General features: G+C 36.5%; 1 protein-coding gene across 18 annotated transcripts in view; it reads right to left on the bottom strand.

Moving 5' to 3' along the window:
* Positions 1 to 4,738: 4,738 nt before the first annotated feature.
* The window catches only part of ADGRL2 (adhesion G protein-coupled receptor L2), a 395,343-nt gene continuing 378,743 nt past the window's right edge, over positions 4,739 to 21,338 (bottom strand). For 9 of the 18 annotated variants that reach the window (XM_074906457.1, XM_074906459.1, XM_074906463.1 and 6 more), the window contains 7 exons: positions 20,519 to 20,563; positions 20,205 to 20,231; positions 19,369 to 19,537; positions 15,623 to 15,751; positions 15,108 to 15,204; positions 12,202 to 12,330; positions 4,739 to 8,876 (listed from right to left, as the gene is read on the bottom strand). In XM_074906457.1, the coding sequence (XP_074762558.1) occupies positions 8,122 to 8,876; positions 12,202 to 12,330; positions 15,108 to 15,204; positions 15,623 to 15,751; positions 19,369 to 19,537; positions 20,205 to 20,231; positions 20,519 to 20,563 (1,351 nt within the window). In that variant the 3' untranslated portion in view covers positions 4,739 to 8,121. The other 9 variants (XM_074906467.1, XM_074906468.1, XM_074906471.1 and 6 more) reach the window with 7 other exon arrangements.

Here is a 21,338-nt window from a genome sequence, read left to right as displayed (position 1 = left end):
ACCATGAGCTGGATCATGAAAAGTCCTCAGCAAATTACAGAGCACTTTGTAGGAGCAGTTTTGTCCATAAATGTAGGTTAGCCTTCTTTATGTATAGGTGTCACTTTTACTTACACTTTTGCTTACTTACTCTTAGTATTCATTCAGGCCAGCAATCCTTTAAATATGAGACAAACACTGTCTGCAGATACATAGCTTTTAAGAGTGGACATAGACCAGATTCCTTAAGTCACGCTGAGGAGTACAATACTGTGCATATTACCAGCTCCTCTGGATGGGTAACACTGCCTTGCTGGTACTGATCAGTCTTGTTCTCAGGGAAGGGTGTATTCATAGCTTTAGAAAACTGGGCTAGACAATTTATGGGAACCCTATGCAAATGGCTAACAAACTTTCTCTCGCTAGGTGTATTGACTCTTTTCTTCATTTTCAGTGGTTTTGTGACTGGTAGAGTTTTGGTCCGTTGAAATAAGTTACTTTGGTTAAATTCAATTTTGAAAGTGTAGTTTGAAAATTTCAAGATATGCTTGCAATGATAAATTTCTAGACTGCTTTCTGTAAGCATATTGTGATCTGGCAATGTTAGGCTGTAAACATGAATTAACAAGCTTGACGAGTCAGAAGTGCTTCACTAAACTGAAGTATTTTGTCAAATTACCCAGACAGATGGACACTAGTGAGATTTTTCTGTCTTGAAGGGGCAGCAGCTAGTGGTGCTAGAAAGGAGAGAAATGATAAAGGGCAAAATTAATTCTCTTTGATTCATATTATCCTTTTATTTTCTTCTCCATCTGTCAGTATTCCCCTTCTCTCCCCAGCTTTTGAAAAAAAGTCCAGGGTCTCGCTCTTCCAGCAGCCTCTAATGTGCTTGGAAACCTTCACTGTTTCATATAAACTTGCATGTGTTTGTGCTTTGTCATAGAGACAACCCTGTCACCAGCTATGGTTGATGCTCTCCTCAGGAAGGTTTTCAGCTGCAGTTTCACATTAAGGTACTCCTGCCTGAGAGAAATAGAGCTGAGTACCCAGGTCAACATTTGCAGCAGTAGCACGATGGTGTTTCAGCACAGACACTGAAAGAAGCGGGCTGCTGTGAGCAGGTCTTCAGTGACACAGTGGGGGGCTAAACTGCTCTGGCTAGCCCAATTTTGATTCTTTGAGTTTCATAGCTAGACACTGTGTGTGGGAAATGGAGGGGCCTGAGTGGACCTCAGCGTTGTGGTGCCCACCTCTGGCCGGAGAGCACCCACAGGCTTCATACGGCCCCGCACGCGTGATGTACGTTATGCCAAAACCTGTGGAGGCAGGATCTGCACAGGCAGGACCTGTGACCCTTTCACAACACAAACAGTAAACCCAGCATGGTCAGAGCCTTCAGCTGCCATGTAATGAAAACAAAGAGCTTTGAGATATTTTACAGCCAGTTTCCCATGGCAAAGGGATACACATGAGCTCACAGAGATTTGGAAAGACTCACAAATGCAGCTCTTGCTCCAATGAGCCAGCTGAAGTGCCGGCAGATCAGCGAGTGATGCAGAGCTTCGGTGGTGGCATTTACACTGCAAAGTTACACAGACTCACAGGGCTTATCTCTTATCTCCAGACAAAGTGTAATTATTGTCAGGACAGTAGCTTCAGCAGGGAAGGAAAGGAGCCCCTTTGTAACCTAAATTGTGGATTATGGCATTCAGAGGCTGCACTAATACACCTGACAAGGCAGTGACACTGCTTGTGGTGCCTGGCTTGCCTTAGCTCACCGCCACTGTGACAACGCGGCTGCACACACACAGTAACTGAACTAAGGATGACAAAATGTCTTTAGTGACAAAATGTATGTGTCTACAAGTTAGAATTAATTCGGTCCCTGAAGTAATGCCTGTTATACCTGTGGATTATATACCTTGGGATTTCAGTGCCTAAATTCTACCTAAGTTTCACTTTGAATAGTTAAGTGCTTTTTGGGTCTCGCATCTAGCAGCTCCACATTTAAGCACATAGTGCTGAGGAAACATTGCCAAAAGAGATGCAACTGCTTAGGGCAAGAAAATTTTGCCTCTCTAACATACTAAAATTGTCAATCATGCAGCTGCTGAGAGTAAAGGAAGGATTGATGTAATTTATTTGGATTTAAAAAAGAAAATAAATTCCCGTAAAAATATCCCTACCAAGAAGTCATTAAAGCAAACAAGTATTGACGAAGTGAGAGCTAAAGTAGTTGTGCATTAGGAACTAAGAGGCAGATCAGGATTAAATGGTGAATTTCTTTATCATGGCAAAAGGCTAATGGTTTAATGCTCCAATGCACTGTATTCCAAGTGGTGCTATCTGAAAAAGGGATGAACATACTATCTGAAAGGTGGTACTGTTTGTTGTTAACAATTATGTCAGTTAATCAGAACTAGGGAAGATTGTGAATGACCTGGGTTAACAAAGTGAACAAATGGGTGGCATGATGTGGATGAAATGCAATGCTGACAAATGCAAGGTTGGGCACTCATTCAGGGGCATAATTAGAAGTATTTGTACTTTGCAGGGTTCTAAATTAACCGTAACTATTTAAGCCATTACTTGCTATGATCAGTTTTATGGAAAAAAAAAAAAAAAAAAAAAAAGTGTTGTGAAAGAATACTATGAAGACAAAAGATGATGTGAGACCACGTGGAGGGGAAAAAAAAAATACATAATGGAAAATACAATTCCATCCATAAATCAACAATAACAATTCACTCATAATTTTATCCTTTCCCTATCTCTTAAAGCACACTGACAAAAAGTAATTCTGTAGACTAGCAACTAAATGATTAGGGAAATGGAGGAGGATGAAAACAAGGATTTGTTTAGAAAGGAGTCAAGTAATAGGACAGGGAGGGGAAGAATTTAATGAGTTATATAAAGTACAGATTAAGAAGTTTCTATTTGTCCTGCTAATGCAAAAAAAGAAGTGGTATATTTAGAGTGAATGAATTATTTTCATGAAAACCTCATTAACCTTTGGGACTCATTCTTTTAAGCAATCATGAAGGCTGAAAGTTCAGCATCATTATGTATTTTAAAGCAATTCTTATCCTACAAGAGGACTGGAACAGTTATTCCAACTAGCTGTTCAATGATGCTTTTTCAGAGACCCTGCTTCTCTGTTAGAAAAGCCCATACAGATACTAACCTGCTGCTTCCTATTTGTGAACCAGACCTTCTAATGTGCATACATGTTTCTGTGCTCCAGCTTTGCTGTCTCTAAACTTTAAACTGGTTGGCAGTGCAGTCTACATTGTGTCTGGGCTCCTCCTCCAACACACAGAAAGAGGTGTGCACCCAAGGAAGAAATGATTAAGAATTACACAGAATTTGCTATAGAAGAATTTTCTTGATAAAACTACCTGTTCTGAATGTTATTTCTGCAACTGTGACTTCCCCCATCTGGGATCCTGGACTGATGACTTCAACAGCTGGTGCACTATATGGAATGGTCCTTTAACATTTCCTTGCTGCTGAGTTGGGGCTTGTATGATATGCAGTAGCATTTATAACCACTCAGGCTGCACCATGGTGTGATCCGTTTCACATGCCAGGAACTTTGATGGGGAACGGTTGAAATTAAAGATGACATAATACAGTAAGAAGAGATATTAATGCTCTTAGGCATGAATTAATGAAATACCATTGAGAATTTATCCTGCATGAATAAAAGGATTTTGGAAGTTGTCATTCTAAAGAACCACATGAAGGATTTTACTGAAAAAGCCCCTCCAAACACTCTGTTGAAATAGACAGGGTCCTAATGAATCTTTACTCTAGATTTTTTGTTGGAGCTGGATGATTGATGTGGATCCATTAATTGAATTACTGGTAATTTACAAAGTGTTTATATAAACAAGAGGCACAGCTCTCTTGCTTCCAGGGCTGTGGTGGTAATTTTTATCCCCAGCTCAGTACAAAGGTGGATTCCAACCTATGGTGTAGTTGTGGAGTACAGACCCTGCATGCCAGTGGCATCCATAAATCTGGGGTCCTTATCTCATAGTGCCACCATACAGCAAGACTCTTGCTTACTGAAATGGAAGCAGAGGTTTCCATATACGTGGATAATTACTGTCACTACCTATTTAAAAAACATCTAAGGTATGCTTTACCGTGACCTTCCTGGTATAAGTGTTGAGTTGGTACTGAAGAATTACTACTGTGTCCCATCACTTTTCATTCTCCATTGTCCCCTAGAACTAGTGAGTTAAAACCCCAGGGAAGATGTCATATCTATGTAATTGTCTACCTGTAGCCTCTCTTGATTTAAAAAACAATTTTATTCAGGGATAAAACTTTACACTAGTATATGTTGTCATATAATGAAGTCTAGAAGACAAATTTTGTTAGTTTAGAGGCGAAGTGGGATAACAACAGTACACAGGGACTGTTTATTTTTTTTGTTGTTCCATTAATATGCTCTGAGTAGTTCAGAAAAAAATTTCCTTAAAAATTAGGACATAAAATATGACACATATTTTATCCATAACTTATGTCAATTTGAAACACCTTTTATTGCCTACATAAGTGAATATATGTAAACTTTATTAGTAATTTCATTTCAAATTTAAAAGAAGCAAAGGTGTATTTTAAAATTCACAGATAAAGGTTAATTTTAACTGTAAAGGTATTACCAGTGTATTTCTTTATGTTATGGTTCACTTATGTAGAATTGAGATGTATTTTATATTAAACAATGCATAGCACCATTATACAACAGTTCACTAAATGCACATCCCATTTAATCTTTTGCAGGAATTAACTGGACTGAAGTTACAAGGAAGAATTGAACTGAACCAGTAGGGTTAACACTGATACTAACAGGAGATTACTAGCCATAAGAAAATTACAGCTCTTCTGAAAGACAGTGCCTAAAATAGCAGCATATCCTCGGCACCATCATAGGAACTGGTTAACTGATGACCCTGAAGAAACACTTGTTTCCATTAATTCTGCTGTCATTATTTCGCTATTCTCGAACTCTTCCTCTGAATTCTTCTGTCCTTCTGATCCCAAGACAAGATGGCAGGAACGTGAGAAGAGAACATAAAGAAATTACAATAAGCTGTCGGCTATATAATTATACTGTAACCTACTACACTGAGAAGTTACACCAACAGAAATTTGGCAAGGTATCGGCTGCTAGCTGCTAGCTAAACACAGGACACTCACTAGCATAACATTAAAAAAACCAGATTCACTAAAAAGCAACATCTACATTACAAAGAAGCTAACAAAAGAATTCCCTTATGATACTTAGGTTCAGCTGGTTCATCTTAGGTTCATCAGCTACATTTTCTTGTTTTATGAATACTTGTTACATTTGCAACTGAATATATATTTAAGATCACAATGCTACAAACCTTTTTCCAGCACGTAGTTTTGCCACCTTTAGTTAGACACAAAGGAGTACTTGCCTGAACTAGGGTTGAAGATTCTGCTGAGCGTTGGTGACGTTATTAGGTCATGTGTACTGTAATTACTTGAGCACCACCATTTTTAAATCCCTAAGACATAATTTCCTAGGTAAAAGGCAGCAAGCATGCTGTTAAGTTGCCAGACAGACCAAGGGGATCATTTTTGCTTCGAAGAGTCTGCTGTATAACCTGAATCAGAACAAATTCTTATTTCATACAGACTTCAGATTTTTGAAGCGTCTCTACTAAACAGAAGTAAACAGTTTCTGAATAAATTTTAAATGTTTCAGTGACTCTGCTGCAAACATTATAAATTTTTAAGTGTTAAGGAACATGGTGGCAAGAGTTACCAGTAGGGTCAATGATGAAGATGCCTTTTTCTTCAAGAACAATCGCTACAGTGTCACAGTCCTGGATACAGATATATTGAGATTACCTGAACCCCATGGTTCCATCTCAACCTGGATTTTACAGTTTGAATTCTCAGCAGCAGAAAGTCTTGCCCAAAATACTCTTCTGAAATCCAAACTTTTTCAAAATGCATCGATTTATTTTCCAAATGGACTTTGTATATTCCAATGCATTAGAAGGTAACAGAATTGATACTGTTTTCAAATTCATTTTTGGTGTTATCATACATATAGTCAGAGTGGCCATACATGAAACTGTGGCCTCTGTGATGATGGGGCATTAATTTTAGAGTTGATTGGAAGAACACAATTTTGGAAGTGCTGACAAATGAAGTCCCTGGTGTTCTGTTTGAGAGGCCCTGGTTGAGAGGGACAAATCAGACTTGGGAATCAACAAAACGAAGACTTCAGACTTCCAATTTTTCCACTGATTTGTAGATAACATCTTGGGCATCAGCTGCCTTCTGCAGTTCTCTGATAAAAATAGGGACAGTCATGCTTATTTATCTAACTCAAAACAGTGCCGTGATGGATTAATTATTTAGATAGCACTCATCGAGTGCTATCCAAATGCTGCTTATTCATGTTTTCCCCACTGCAACAATATATCTTCATCACTAACAATTAACTAATTATTGTTGCTGAGAATATGATAGTGGTGTTTACCACCTTACTTTTAATTTCAGTACAGATGCCTACTTAAAAGTTATGTAAATATATGAAATTACAGTACGTTTTCCTAATGACCCTGCTATGTCTGTGTTTGATCCTATTCAATTGTGACTACAGTAATGAATAGTAAAGATGACCTCTCTTCTGTAAAGCTATGTAGACAGTTTCTATTGTATTCTCGACACTTAAGTCATGAAATGTAAAGAAAACATTCCAAGCAGGATACAGCTAGGTCAAAGGACTGCTGATGCCAATTATGCTTTGTACATAATAATGCACATTTTACCTATTTGGAAAAAAATTCACATTTATTTACTGTCAAACAGGTGTTAAACTTTACACTGGATATTAGTGATGGGCTCATTATTAACAGGTTTACACAAAGGGATGAAAAAAGCAGAATTTTTTGGAAACAATTTACATTTCATTAGATTTTTATCATAAAATAAATTAATTACTAAATATAGGCAGAAGGAATATGGAAGAGTAATAGTTATATTTTATTTATTTTTTTAAAGGACAGGCACCTTTTATTCACGAGAAAGCTTGTGAGAAGTGTCCAGTGTCCCCTTTACCCCTTACCACCCAACCCTGATTAAAGGATGAACAGGGAATTGAGTTACAATCTTTGTTAGCTATACCAAATTTGTGCAAGGCTTGGCATAATTGGCTTCTAAAATAATTTTCTCCCCAAATTATGTTCTTTTGGCAGTAAAAATTCAAAACGCAAGAATAAAAACTAACTTGTCAAAGCAGAACACTGTTTACAGTGAAAAATAAGTGAAAATGGGTAGAACTTGCATTTTAAACATACTACTGTACTATGAACAGAGTGTAAGAAAAACAGCTTATAACATATGTGCAACCAAGAGCTTATCACAATATTTTCTTCAAACTCTTTAAAATTATTTTTTAATGACAATTATATTTCAGTTGGACACAAATGTATTTATTTTACCCTAGCAATAGAACAAAATATAATTTCTTTAGCCATTTTTTTCATGAGAACGGTTCATTGTACAGTTGAGGAAATATATGAAATAAGGCCTGTGGCTTGATTGCTAGTGGTTAGACATGTATTCAATCTTTGCCCTAATGGAAAAGATTTGCAGTGAACTGCAAACTGATGCAGAATATCTCTCCTGCTTTTGCAAGTCTTGTCAGGAATAGTAAGGTACAGTAAATTTGTCCCACAGGATTTAGAGCCTACGCCTTGTATATAATACAATGTAGGTCTAGAAAAAAAAATGGTGCAGCCATATTTACAAATTTAGTTCACAAACTGCTGCAGTAAAATGGCTGGAAAGTGTTTATTTCACTTTTTTTCACAATTTTGTTAAATTCAGCAGCAGAAGATATCTTAAAATACCTTGTTGGTATTTCTTTTCTTTGTAACAAATAATTCATTTTAGTATACTCTGTGTATATACAAAGTTTTTGTTTTATAAAAATTCACAGAACTGCGAGGTCCAGTCATCCCCGTTACTGGAGAACCACAGGGTCAACAGAATTGTCTCTTCAAGCAGATATGAGGGAGCCTGCATGGGGCCAATTAAGTCTTTTTAATACTTGTACGTGGCCTTTAATATTTCTTTGCTACACTATTAAAGGCTTGTCACTAGTTGCATTTGTCCTTCTCTAACATCCCCTTCCGGAATACATCCTTCCTTGTTAATGGGAATTATATAGCCATCGCTATTACCCCTGCTGATTTGATAGTACATCTGAAGCTGATGGCCAGCTCCTAGGTTTGGCATGCTCTTGTAGTAAATGTCCTCATTTTCACTCCTCCTGGAGGGAGAGAGGTCTTCTTCAACGTCAGGGCTGCTCTCTGGATACGGAGAGTCTCTGAGATTGGGCATGCTTGTGTAAAGAGAGTCTCTGTTGGGGGACTGGAGGTGGTCGTCAGCCTCAGCTGTCAGCTGTGAGACGTAGCTGTCGGTTCCCTCGGTCTTCACTTTTTTCTGGGGCTGGTACAGAAGGGAATGAGTCCGCTGAGGAATGAGTGGGGCCTCAAGCTCTTTGTGGTGGAGCTCCAGCCCAGGGGTGTCACTGTGCATCAAAGATGAGGCATCTGCCACGATGGCGTCATCTTCGCTACTGCTCCCGCCGATCACAGCTTTGGCTGGTAGCGTGCGCTCCAGGTTGTGGTTCTTGCTGCTGCCCCGCAGGTTGTTGTGCACTAATTCTGAAATGATCATTTTCTCAAAAGCAGTATCATTCAGGCTTAGTCCACAGTCTACAACTTGCACACTGTCGTTATAGTCTCCATTGCGCAACGAGTAGCTGTTGTTGAAATTACCATTTAGCGGTAGAGTATCCATGGCACTTGTATCCCTGGCATTGTTCAGTGAATGTCCTGAAATGGAAAAGGACACTTCTGGTTATTGCCTGATGTGCTTTTTACCACTTAATTTTTTTTTTAAACAAAATTCTTTAATGTAGTTCAGGACAAAGTTGTACTTGGAAGTAAGACTTGAGAAAAGTTAGGTTATTGAACATTCCCAAATGTAAACAGTTGCACACCTTAGAGGAAAGATGCATTTTAAAAATAGTAACATGTATTTCCTGTGGGGAGTAGTGGCATTTTGATTTCTTAATTTAGTGTCAATTCTGTGACTCTTCCACAAGGAACTGTTCACTCCATGCCCTTGCATATGTAATGCAAAGCAATTCATTTCGAAGCATCTATGTTTTGAAGTACACCACCATGATTTAGAAAAAGAAAATTAACATAATTTGTCCTAAACGACACTAAATTAAAAAGGAATTAGATCACAGACATAACTGAAGGTAAATGTACAACATAAACCCACATAACTGGCAAGCAACTACTTTAACAACATTTCTAAAATTTTTTCCTTTTTTTTTTTTTTTTTTTTGAGATGAAGTAAAGAAAAGAATGAAAAAAATGGATAAATACAAAGAATTTATGTTAAACAAGGACAGCCATCTTTCACACTACTGGACCAGGGCCCACAAGCACCATCCAACAACACGATAGACAGCAGGTGGAATGACTCACTTTGGACAACTCACATCATGTCTGTCTGCTCAGGCTATCTGGCCTAAGAGTAGCTGATATATAAAAGAAAGTAAAATGATTTATTGTAACATGATGAAGAATTACTGAGCTTCTCAGCAACTTAGTCAGAGCAAGGGTTCAGCAAATTAGATTACTAAGCAATAACAGCTTTTCTTTTCCCACTTAATGTAATTTTTTTGCACTAATATTCTGTCTGCCAACAACGGCCCCAGGCTTCTAAAGGTCAAAGTTTGCCTGCAGTCTGCATCAGTCACAGTGACAGCGCTGAATGAACCAGAATAGTTAATTAAGAGTTAGGCCCACAGTTACCATGGGCATGGAAGTCAAATGCAGAAATGTTAGGAATTTCTGTAAGTATGGGTCACAGAAATTAAACCAAAGAATAAATATTAGTTGTGGAATGGGAAGAGGAAATCAGCCATGGCCGATATCTCATAGCTGCTGGAGAATGACAGATTGGGTAAGTCTGCTGGAAACATGAAAAGAAGTTTAAGGGGGGGAAAAATGAAGTCTCACGATGATTAAGGTCTTTATGCTTTTGGGTTTGGCTTTTTTTTGGTAACACGATAAAGAAAAGGTTTTCCTACAGACACAAAGACATGTAAACTATGACAGCACAGTGCTTCCCAAGCAAAGGAAAAAGAAAAAGAAAAAAAACAACTTTGAAAGAAATTAAACAGTCTGAACCATGGAAAGTCAGATGGATAGAGCATTCCTAGAAAATCACTTTATCTACAGAGTTGTCTGAAGTAAAGAAAGAATGGAGTGACTTTACTGAAATGAAACTGACCACTGTGAGGCTGCTGCATTATATGCAAGGCTTGGAGGAGTATAAGAAAAAAGTTGTTTTGGAAAAGATTATACATTTTCTCGTTTTAGGTTGTTAGTTTTGGTTTGTTTGTTTTTTTTTTTTTTTTCATAATTAAAGCTGCAGCTTATCCTAGAAAATTCAATCTTCTCTGGAAATATTGTTTTCAATTAAAAAGTAATTGTGTTTTCTCATGAAAAGATTGTCTTGAATTTTAAAAAATAGAGTAATAATTTCCAAATAAATTCTGAGTAATTTGCAAATCATTTTGTATTTGTGTTATTGTTAACTCCTCTCCATATGTACTGATTTAAACAGTGATGAGGGTTGTTTGAAAGGTCTCTTTAAGCTTTGATTAAACCACTTTATAGTTTTGCAATTTCATATATGTTCCAAGATTTTTCTTGCAATAGATTTAGCTGTGCAGAACATATGGCATTTATAAAAGTAGACAACACATGGACCACATGCTGGCATTCATTTCCCTCATGAAAGTGATTTAATTCTATAATTTTAATTTTTTCTTCTGCTAAACAGATACCAAAATATATCTGATAATCCAAAATGAGTTTTCTATGATATACTGCAGAGTTAAGCATGCTAGAATATATTCAAATTGGCTTGATGAGGCAAATTTTGTTGCCCATGATCAGGTAATTCATTTGAAATCTTTCCATAGCCTGTAGCAAGATTACTGTGGGAATGTAAAAATACAAGTAAATTGTTAAGCATTTCTGCTTGACACTGCTTTGGTTTTAAACAGCAAATTATTTCAGCATTGCATAACTTCTGTTACCAATAGGGTTTGCTACAGACCTCATGTTGTTTCCCAAAAAGCAGTATGCAAGTACTTTTTGAATGTGGAAACATTTCATTTGCAAATTGTGAACCACTTGCCCGCTGAGTCTACTTCATGACCGCTAGTTATGTTTTAATTGTGCCCATTAAAAATCATGCTGAAAAAATTTACATTTGATAGGCAAAGTTAAGTTTTACTCCCATACTTGTCTCTCTGTAGGTTGCTAGAGGAAAGCATAAGGAAAGTAAGAAAACAAGAGAATGAAAATAGAAACTACAGTTCAGTTAAAAAGGAAACTTGAAATAAAAACTGGAAACAAGGTTTTATGAGCTCTTTATCAAAGATTTTTCATTTCAGTTATACTAAAGTGATCTCATGACTCATCAAACAGTAACTGCTAGATATTAACTGATGAATTGCACTGCAGTTAAAAAAAGCAACTAGATAACATAACAAAATGTTAGGTAAGTGATGACACCCTTTATTCCTACAGAACTAAACTGTTCTAACTGTTAATTCTCAAGATTTTCCTACAGGAAAATGATCTACCATAAAGCTGCACTATACTATAGTTTGGATCTGTTTGACGCTGGATACAATTTTCTACACTGGGGTATCCAAAGGTGTCAAGATGCCTTGCGCTGCTTTAGTATCTAATCCATTCCATAAGCAGGTTTTTCTCAGCAAGCTTTAGAGTCAACCTTATATTGCATAGACATGATACCTCTAAGTGATATATATCTTGAAGATGGGCTCTCGGACCATGTGGTGTCAGTCCTGTAATAGTATATTAAGATTTATGCCACCTGTGTTAAAAACATGGATAATTATTGGTAAATACTGTTATGGCAAAGGCATTACTATAATATAGTGCAGTTTTACAAGCTGACATTGGCAATACTGTATTTCTCGAACTGACAGAAATTCAGAATGTATGGCTAGGGTATTGCAACTTGAGTTTCTATCTAGAGAAAAGAAGGGATTTGGAGCGAGCCAAGAACAGCAGTTTTATTCAGGAAGTATAAGCACACCTGGTGAGTTAAACACAGGAGCTGAAGGGGCATTACATACAACTGTTTCAGCGAGCAAAGTGTTATAGGGGTTGTTAGTGCCGTGTGGTCGAAGAAGAGGGTTTGTTAGTAGGTAATTGCCAGTCATTCCTAAAGCAAAAGAAACAGAAAAAAATGTCAGTTCTTTAATTTTAGGCTGACAGTTTCAATAAAGAATATTTTTTATTCATCATGAATCATGTAGGACTTGTCAAATGTAATTCAGCTGAAAATTTCTGAATGTATTTGAGCTATGTATTTGAAATGGGAGCAGGAAAATAGTTAGATTCCAGTAATTCGCAGGTGCTGTCCAAATCCCCAAAGTAAACATCTGGTGAGAGTGACATTTACTAATGTATACAAAATCACTGTTACACAAGAATAGCAATTAAATGTGTTGAGATCAAGGTACTACATAAAGCTATTATAACTTTAAAAATGATCTTATAGAACACTTCTGCCCTGAATTGAGAACTGAATTTCTTGAATTGAAAGGTATTGAAAAATCTCTTATGACAGGATCAGAGCTGTTATTCACTTTATTAAAAACACACAGATAGTGGAAAGGAATTGCTGTTTTCAAACAGACAGTGGATAACAAACCGCAAGAAGCATATCTTAGTATATGCAAAAGTATGCATGCTGAGGGGAAAGCAAAATATTTGCTCTAAGAAATCAGAGCATTCACATTTTCTCCCAGGACATTCATGCTGCAAATTTATCTGACAGATTTTGAAAAAGAATTCCTCGAATGACAGATTTTCTTTAAACAATCAGTTTACAAACAGTGTAAGATGAAACAAAATACTATATGAACAGATCTTTTTAAACCCATTTTACATGCTAATGCAACACCATTTAAACAACTCTCAGAATAATTAGACAAAAAATATCAGCATATTTTGAGAAATTATTAAAAAAAATCAATTAATATCTGATTTCTAGCTACTAAAAGAAAAAAGGGTTGGAATAATGACAACCCCCCACCCACAAAATGCTGTGATTTAAAACTTACTTTAAGCCTATCATTAAGGTAAAATTCCACTTTCTTTGTTATTTCATTGCACAGTAGTATATCAGGACGAGTGTGTATTACAGACCCAAGGACAACAAAAGAGTCAGCTATATTTCTATAGTATGGATATTTATATCTGGCAATGAAAAGTTAGTATATATTCCAAATATTAATGCTTTTGTACCACCATAGATACTTGGTAGCAGAAATGAGCAGAAAATTCTAAGATTCAGAAAATTACTGCCTGATTATGCTACTCTTATTTGAAAGTTTGTATCAGTGAACAACTGAAAAGGTTTGATCATAGCTTTTTTCAGTTGTAATGTACTTATTACTAGAAACACTAATTGAGATGTATTTTTATTGGGTTTTTCTTTTGGTTTTGTGTACTATGTTTAATCTTGGTTAGAATTATTACCTACAATTTATAAAGATATTTTTTTTTTTTAATTAAATTTTTTGCCACCTTTAAAAGCGTGATTTTTATTTTAAGGGAAGAATGACACGCCACTACGTACTAAACTACCCTTACACATATGTATCACTGAGATACTGGAGATATTATAATTGAATAAAGATTGTCTCAATTTTTCTATCATGGCAGAACATCTCCAGTGACTTGAGACTGGAGCTCCAAAACAGGGAGATACTTCCAAGACCTTTGTTCAAGTCTGAATTAACTGAGGGTGCAGCATGGTTAGAGCAAACCTCAGGAGTCAGAGACATCAAAGTCGGGAGAAATCCCAGACTTTTATCTCTAGAGTATTTACAGGATTTTATTAAGACACTAGAAGGGAATGTACTTCTTTCTTGGGCATGAAAAGTATGTATTTTCTACTTTGGGGAAGTTACTTATTTTCATTTTCCCAGAGGAACATACAAGATACAGATGGGGGAGCAGTGAGACAGACAGGTCTTACCCACTTTCTATATGCCAAATAGCAAAAACAGAATCATGCTTTCTGAAGTATTTTCTTTTGCAAATACCACATTTTTTACTTCTAAAATGAATGTGAGTCAGGTACATGTCCCTGCTATCAAACCTTGAAAAAAAACAATGGAGGAAAAATGCTAGCTATGGTTGTTGAGGGCTTTACAGCAGCCCTGACAATGGCGAATTTTCTGTTTGAAACTTTCTGAGCTGAGAAACTGTTCACAATGAGATTAGGCTATGTGTTCTTCTCCTAGGGACAGGGGTGGAAGAACAGGCTTTGAACTTAGTTTGCACAGAGTACTCTTCCCTCTACTGCTAGATCAAACTGCCATAAAAAAACACAAGGGGAAGGAGAGAAAGGAAGGGACATTCTTGTCTTCTAACTGGACATGAGAACGAGGTTACAGATTTCAAAGTCTATTTGAGCTGAAAAATTTGGAGTTTTGGTTTCTCTGTGCCTGAAAATCTGGATTCTATCCCATGTGACAGATATGATGCTCTTTGAAATAGAAAAGATAAATGCTTTACAGACACCTTTTGCATAGAAATGATATCAATTAGATTTCACTGGGAAAATTTCTGAACCTAAAAATCATAGTCAAATATGCATTAAAATGTTACTGCACTCATATTTCTGTTTCAGATTTAACCTATAAAGGTTAGGAACGATTTAAAATTATGATCTTGCTTTTAAGTTAAATTATTGATGAAACTTATTTAAATACATTCCCACGAATGGAGGAATTCAACTTCTATAGCAGGGGGCCAGTTGAGGGAACACGGTTTTAAAATGTGCTGGTGGATGACTTTAAAACTCTGCTTTTAGTTCCAGATTTTTTTTTTTTTTTCAAAACACTCTTTTCAATTCTCTGTGTTAAATGGTAGAAAATCTGTATAAAATTTAAGGCTTCTGAAACTGAAATGTTCCCAGTGACTGACCTTGATTAAGTGTTGAAGTGCTGTTGATGTCACCTGAGATAAAAGATGATTCAGATTGTTTTCTCACAGTGTCATTCCACATCCTCCTTATACGACTCTGTTAACATAAAGCAGTGAAATAGAAGCACATTAAGTTACAAAAAGATTTTTTCCTAACATGCTATTATGTAGAATATTTGTGTTTATTTGGGCCTAAAGTAAGCCATTCTTCTAGCATGTAGTGAAACTCCTTCTTTTGTTATTAAAACTCTAATTTATTAAATTTCATTTAGATGAAACATGATGGTATAAACCTTCCTATAAACCAGCCTCTAATTAACAAGAAAAATAAGGTGTTTGCATTAGACTGAAGTAAAAGGAAATCAAAGAAGAAATCAAATCTACTATGCCAAGGTATATATTTGCCATCTAAATGATAATAATTAGAAGACAATTAGTGCTTCTGATTGGAATACATCTCAGTAGGCTTTTTATAAATAAGGTTAATTAAAAGATGCTGTCAAAATCTTTGTTACCTGAGTGCCAGAGGAATAGCGAGCACTAGTTCTTGTCGTTGATGCCTTCACTGAACTGTGGGGACTCTCAGTTGGTAGTCCACCACAGCAGTAGGAATGTCGGAAGCATTTGCCGTATTCCTTACGTACCTACAGAGAAAAAAAAAAATATTTAGCACAAAAAAGCGTGTTAACTATCTCCACTGGCAAAAATACATGAACCTTGCACTGAAACTACTCACATACTTTTCAAGCAAATAGATAGTTCCTGTCTGTTCCATTGGTGGCCATTAATCAAGTAATTTTCCCTACTTAGCTGCAGCGTTCTCAGCTATCCAAGACTTTTGAACAAATTATTTCCAAGGTATACATGCACTTCATTTAGATGTGCCGGAATACTCATTACTGAGTTATTTATGGGATTATTTTTACTTCATCTTCATATTGTAGGCTGATATAGTTAAGTTTACCTGAACTGATTTCTGGCTGAAAATAATCCTTTTTATATGAGCTTTGGTGCAGAAAACATAGAAAGCATGTCTCCCACCACAGCATACAAGAAGGGCTGAGGTAACCAGCCTTTGGGCTACTCAGTACTGCCCATTATGCTATCCCTTCCAAGAAAGTGTGCAAAACCTGCAATGACTATAAAGGCATTTTCATATAAAGTTACTCTGTGTAACTCAAACAGCTGCTAGTTCATATGGTCACCCTGCTCAGGGATCGCACAAAGCTCACAAATGCCGTTGCCCCATGACAGGCAGAGCACCAGCAATGCTGGTAGAGGCACCATCTGTGTTCTAGAGTCAAATTTCATACTCTAAAGGCTGGGAAATGAAGCATCTTTCACTTTTAGGACCAAAAAAATAAAATCCTCATTACTGTCTTTGTTGAACCTAGAAATCTGAATATACCTATGTATATGAGATTTTTGTCTGACAGAGCAACAAAACCAATTGATGATTCCAGTATTTAGCCTGTGTTTATTCACCTTCTGTTTCCAGTGATGTACTGGAAACTTCAGTTTTGTAATTTATGAGTGTTAACACTTGTCATGAAAGTAATCAGGATTAATTTACAGAGCAGTTAATTCTCTCATATTTGGTGACTGACTACTTTTATCACATAATAGAATAGTGCATACACATCTCGGCAGCATGACAGCATCAGTGAAATGATAAAATTTGTGAATCTTCCACCAGATACTTGGGAATCTATGTGTCTCTTCTACTTCAGTGAGACTCCTAAGTTTCTGGGAAAAGTAGGATTTCAGCTAATTGGAAATTCTGTTTGACCTATGAATATATAGGAAAGAAAGTTATGTTTGTGTAAAAAGGGGAGAGGAGAAAATGCAAAAAGTTAGTAGTGTGGATTTACATAGGCCATGTGCTGTTTTCAATATTCTAAGAGTTTTACTTATGGAATACATACTGTGGTGTTTCTATAAACCACAAGGGTTGAAGAAAATTTGAGTAGTTAGTGCCTTAACTTCAAGCTAGGGACAATAACTCATCTTTTCATAAAAGTATATGGTACATATTTTAAGGGAACCCCTATCTATATCAGCATAAAAGACACAAAAAAATGGAAACAGAAATGTACAGACATAGAATGATAATCTTTAACTCTGTAGTCTGAAAAACATAAGTCTATATATATCATCACTAGATGGTATAACACCTAAGAAAATACATTCCTGAACACTAATGGATATTAAATGCTCCAAACCACTACATAGCAGAGACAATAGCAATCAAAGCTGTATTTTTACCCAAATACCACCCTCCAGGGCTGGTTTTGCCTAATGCCTATATTGCAGTGAATGTACATTATCTGTCAGCACTGCGCATTCCACTGTCATTATTTCTAAATTATAGCTTGTTGGAAACTGATGGAAGCAACAGCACTATCATCTTGTCAGAACTGGAAACATAATAGTTTTCACTTTCACAATTCTATTTCTCTGTTCAATTTAGTGACCAACTAGTAATAACAGAATAAAAAGACTACATTAGCTATGCAGACAGAGGAGAGGATGATATCCAGTCAAAGGCATCGAAACTTAAAAATCTTAAATGGCAGCTTTAACATTCTTTCAGGTATAAATCTTATTGCTCTAGGTTATGCTTTTTCACACTTGACTGATATTTTAATATTGCTTTTTGCTGACTCCACTTAATATAAAAACAATGCACAGCTGTAAAAAGAAAAAAAAGGAATCTGTTTTTGATTTTCAAGTCCAATACAAGTGGTAGAAAGGGCAACATTATATGAAACCCTAATCTAGAAATTATTTGCATTTTGATAATGTTTGCATTTTCTTCCCCCTCTTCTTTTCTTAGGCTTAATCTCCTCTCTAAGTGTGCTTTTGTTCTCTCAATATGAGAGGAGTGCTGTGTTCATCTGCATAAAATTCTTTCTGTCTACCAGATCTTTTCCTAAAACATGGCTGAATGCCATCGTCTACACCAAATTTAGAGACGCTGATACTGTTATAGCTGGTACAGCTGAGAACACGCAAGAATGTGATTTTTGTACTTACACAGCGACGCTTTATCCAATGGTCTCAAACCATTTTATAAATATCGGTTAATTATGCCTCTGGTGAGCTAATTATAACAGGAGTTAATAATTACTAGGTCTCCAGCCTCAAACTGGTACAAATATTTAGAATCTAAATATTGCAAATTGGATATTTCCAAATGTAGGGTGCATTGCATTTTGAGGTTTTTGGATGGAATTTTTTGACATTTACCCTTCCTCTCAACTCTCGCTATTTAATTTGCCATGTCTTCTAACACACGCTACGAGCTTTTTTCTTTTGTGCACTAAAGCACCTCTAAGGCATCCTTGGAAGCAGTCTCTATTCTCACTCTGAGGAAGACAGGGGGTGCAGGGAACCCAGAGAATCTCACCCAGGTGTGCCCTTGATTTTCTGCTTGCTTCTCTCTCCCCTGCTAGCTTTTCCCCTGCAGATCTGCTCCTCCTGGACCTCTCTGCTCCCGTCGGGTGAAGGGAAGCCAAACTAATTTAGCACATCCTACTCACGAGGGAAGGCTCTTGCCAGGGGATTCTAGCTTTCCCAGTTAAGAGCATGAAGCTGTTGAATTGCCTGAAAAAATGTAGTCATGCTGGCATCTTTGGAAAACTCTCCCTGTTAGCAGTTGTCTAGCGTTGACTAAAAAGTAGTTGACTACTTTTTTCTATGGTGTGTTGAAGTTCATAATAAAATTAATTTTTACATCTCACTTAATTTTGTAATGAACAAGCACTCATATAGTACAATCCCTGCTTATCACCCATAGCTTTATGTGGCAGCTTAATGGGATCTCAGGAGAGGTCCTCTGCCTTGATTTGAGAGAGTTTCCAGGCTTAGATGGGCTGATATTGTAAATGATCCTGTTTGTAGTGCTGCAGCAGAGGCAGGATTTGTTTCATATGCTCATAAAAGACTTTTGGCTGTAAGTCCAGACTAATATATACCATTACCAATGTTAAACGGTACATTTTCTATAGTAATCTTCTTCCCAAAGCCTCAAAACTTTTCAAGCTCAGGTTGGAAATGCTAGATCCATTTCAAACCCGCCCAGGCCACAGAGCAGTTACGTGACTCCCACAAGCACACAAGCAAGAACAGCTTTTGAATCCTAGTGCCCTCCTCAGATGACTTCAAAATACTCTAGTTCTTGCCACTGCTATCTTTTAAGTAATAAATGTGGTATTTTTAAAGAGTTGGGGAACACGCATCTGTATTTTCAGTAACTTACTTTCTTTTGAAGGGCACAATGAAAGATGAAAATAAACATTCCTTGGAAAGCATTAAATACTGTGAAGAGATATGTCATCACAACAGTCCCCTCATTGATAAACAGCAGTCCAAATGACCATGTTAGGCCAAGGAGACACAGGAGAGCAAATGCACCCAGGACCCAGGATCTGTAAAATAAAATTAATTTTAGTAACATTACTTATGAGAATGCATGTCGCCAAATCCAATATTAACATTTCAGTTTCTGCAGTTGACTCTTACTACGTTCACATTCAAATGTAAAAATTCCTTGGGTTTAACCTTTTATCTATTAAAGAAAGAACAGTTCCATTTAGTACTCTTAGTCTCCACTGAAAACAGCAAAAGTAGATATAACCTTTTTCTTTCTCAAGAATTGCATAGGATGTCAAAACTATTTTGAAATGCAGAAATATAACGCAAGCCCCAGCTACTCCATTGTTTTATCTGCTTTTAGAAAAGAAATTGATAAATTTGGCTTAGCCACTAATCACACCATAGATTTTAAACAGTGGTTCTGCCATATGACACCAAATAATGTAACACAAATGCACAAAGGTTAAACAGCAGATTAAAAGCCTAGAGCCCAAATCTTTAATGCTCCGATAAACGCAGCTAAACTGAAGCTAGATGGTCTAACTTCCGCATGACGAAACCCTGCTGAAATGTGACAAAAATATGGATATTGCTCTACTGAATAGTCTAAAAAAGATTCCATCATGAACAGGTTAAGGAAAAGGAATTGTAGAGAACGGCACAGAATGAAAGGGAAAGGGAATTTAGTCAGTGAATTCCACATCTAACTAATGATCTTACTTGATAAATGGCTTATTATCTTCATAGCTAGAAAGCATTATAAGCAGAAAAGAGAAACAAAATTATTAGACAGAATTGAAACAGAAATTAATAAGAGCATTTTAATTGTCTATAAAAATTAGTCAAAATCAGGAAAGTCAAAATGCAGAGGCAAGCAATTTAAAATTATAAAGGCATATAATAGTTAAAAATTCTTTAGCAAATCAGGTATCTCAAAACTAGTTAATTAAAATTAAGGGAAATCCACAATATTGACCGAGTTTGTAAAGTTAAAAATCATGCTAGAAATTTGTTAATGTAGGGTTCTATCTTACCCAGGTAAGTCCGTATTATAGTAGCCATCACAAACACGGTAATTACTGGTGTGGATGAGAAGACAGAAAGAGGAAAAGGAAGAAAAGAGAGAGATGCTAAAGATTAGCTCTCTCTCTCATCATGCAACATGCAATGAAGCTGATACTGACCTATCTAGAACATCCAGTTCACAATGTTAGCCTTACTGAAAATGTCCCTTTGTCATTTTCAACATTCAAAGTAAATCTGTAAGACCCTTTCACATCCAACCCTCAGTGCTAGAAAACTGCACCATCCCTTTAGTGCTGATAAAAAACCCCTTCAGTATAACATAAAGCTATACAGAATACAGTAAGACTATCTAAAGAAGCAAGAGCTTCCAAAGCCTTGTTAATTGTGTAATGCTTATATTACTCTGCAAAAGGGATACTACAGTACAGCACCATGATAAAGTAAACATTTGTTAAATTAGCATGAAAACAGCAGATAATCTTCAAGTTAACAATAATAATAGAGTCAATTCTCTCGGGAGAACAGGATTACGAGTAGAAACAGCTCAGAATCCCTAAATCAAAAAGTCATTTAACAAAACAAACTTAATATAATCATATCAGCCATGCAAACAGGAACATCATTTTTGAATTGCATTTTAAATGCAAATGAAATTACTACAGTGCTGTGGCATTTCCGTGAAACAGTTTCTTGGCACTAGTTCCAGGCTGAAATTATCTAATTTTGACCGGCGTTTGTGACATTACAGCAACAATGTGACGAAAGCAGGATTGGCTCTGTTTGCTTCTAATTGACATCTGCAGTTGCTGGGAGACAATGGCATGTGCT

This window comes from Athene noctua, chromosome 5, assembly GCF_965140245.1.
Source record: "Athene noctua chromosome 5, bAthNoc1.hap1.1, whole genome shotgun sequence".
In the NCBI taxonomy this organism is placed as follows: domain Eukaryota; kingdom Metazoa; phylum Chordata; class Aves; order Strigiformes; family Strigidae; genus Athene; species Athene noctua.
This window is presented reverse-complemented; position numbering and strand designations above follow the sequence as displayed.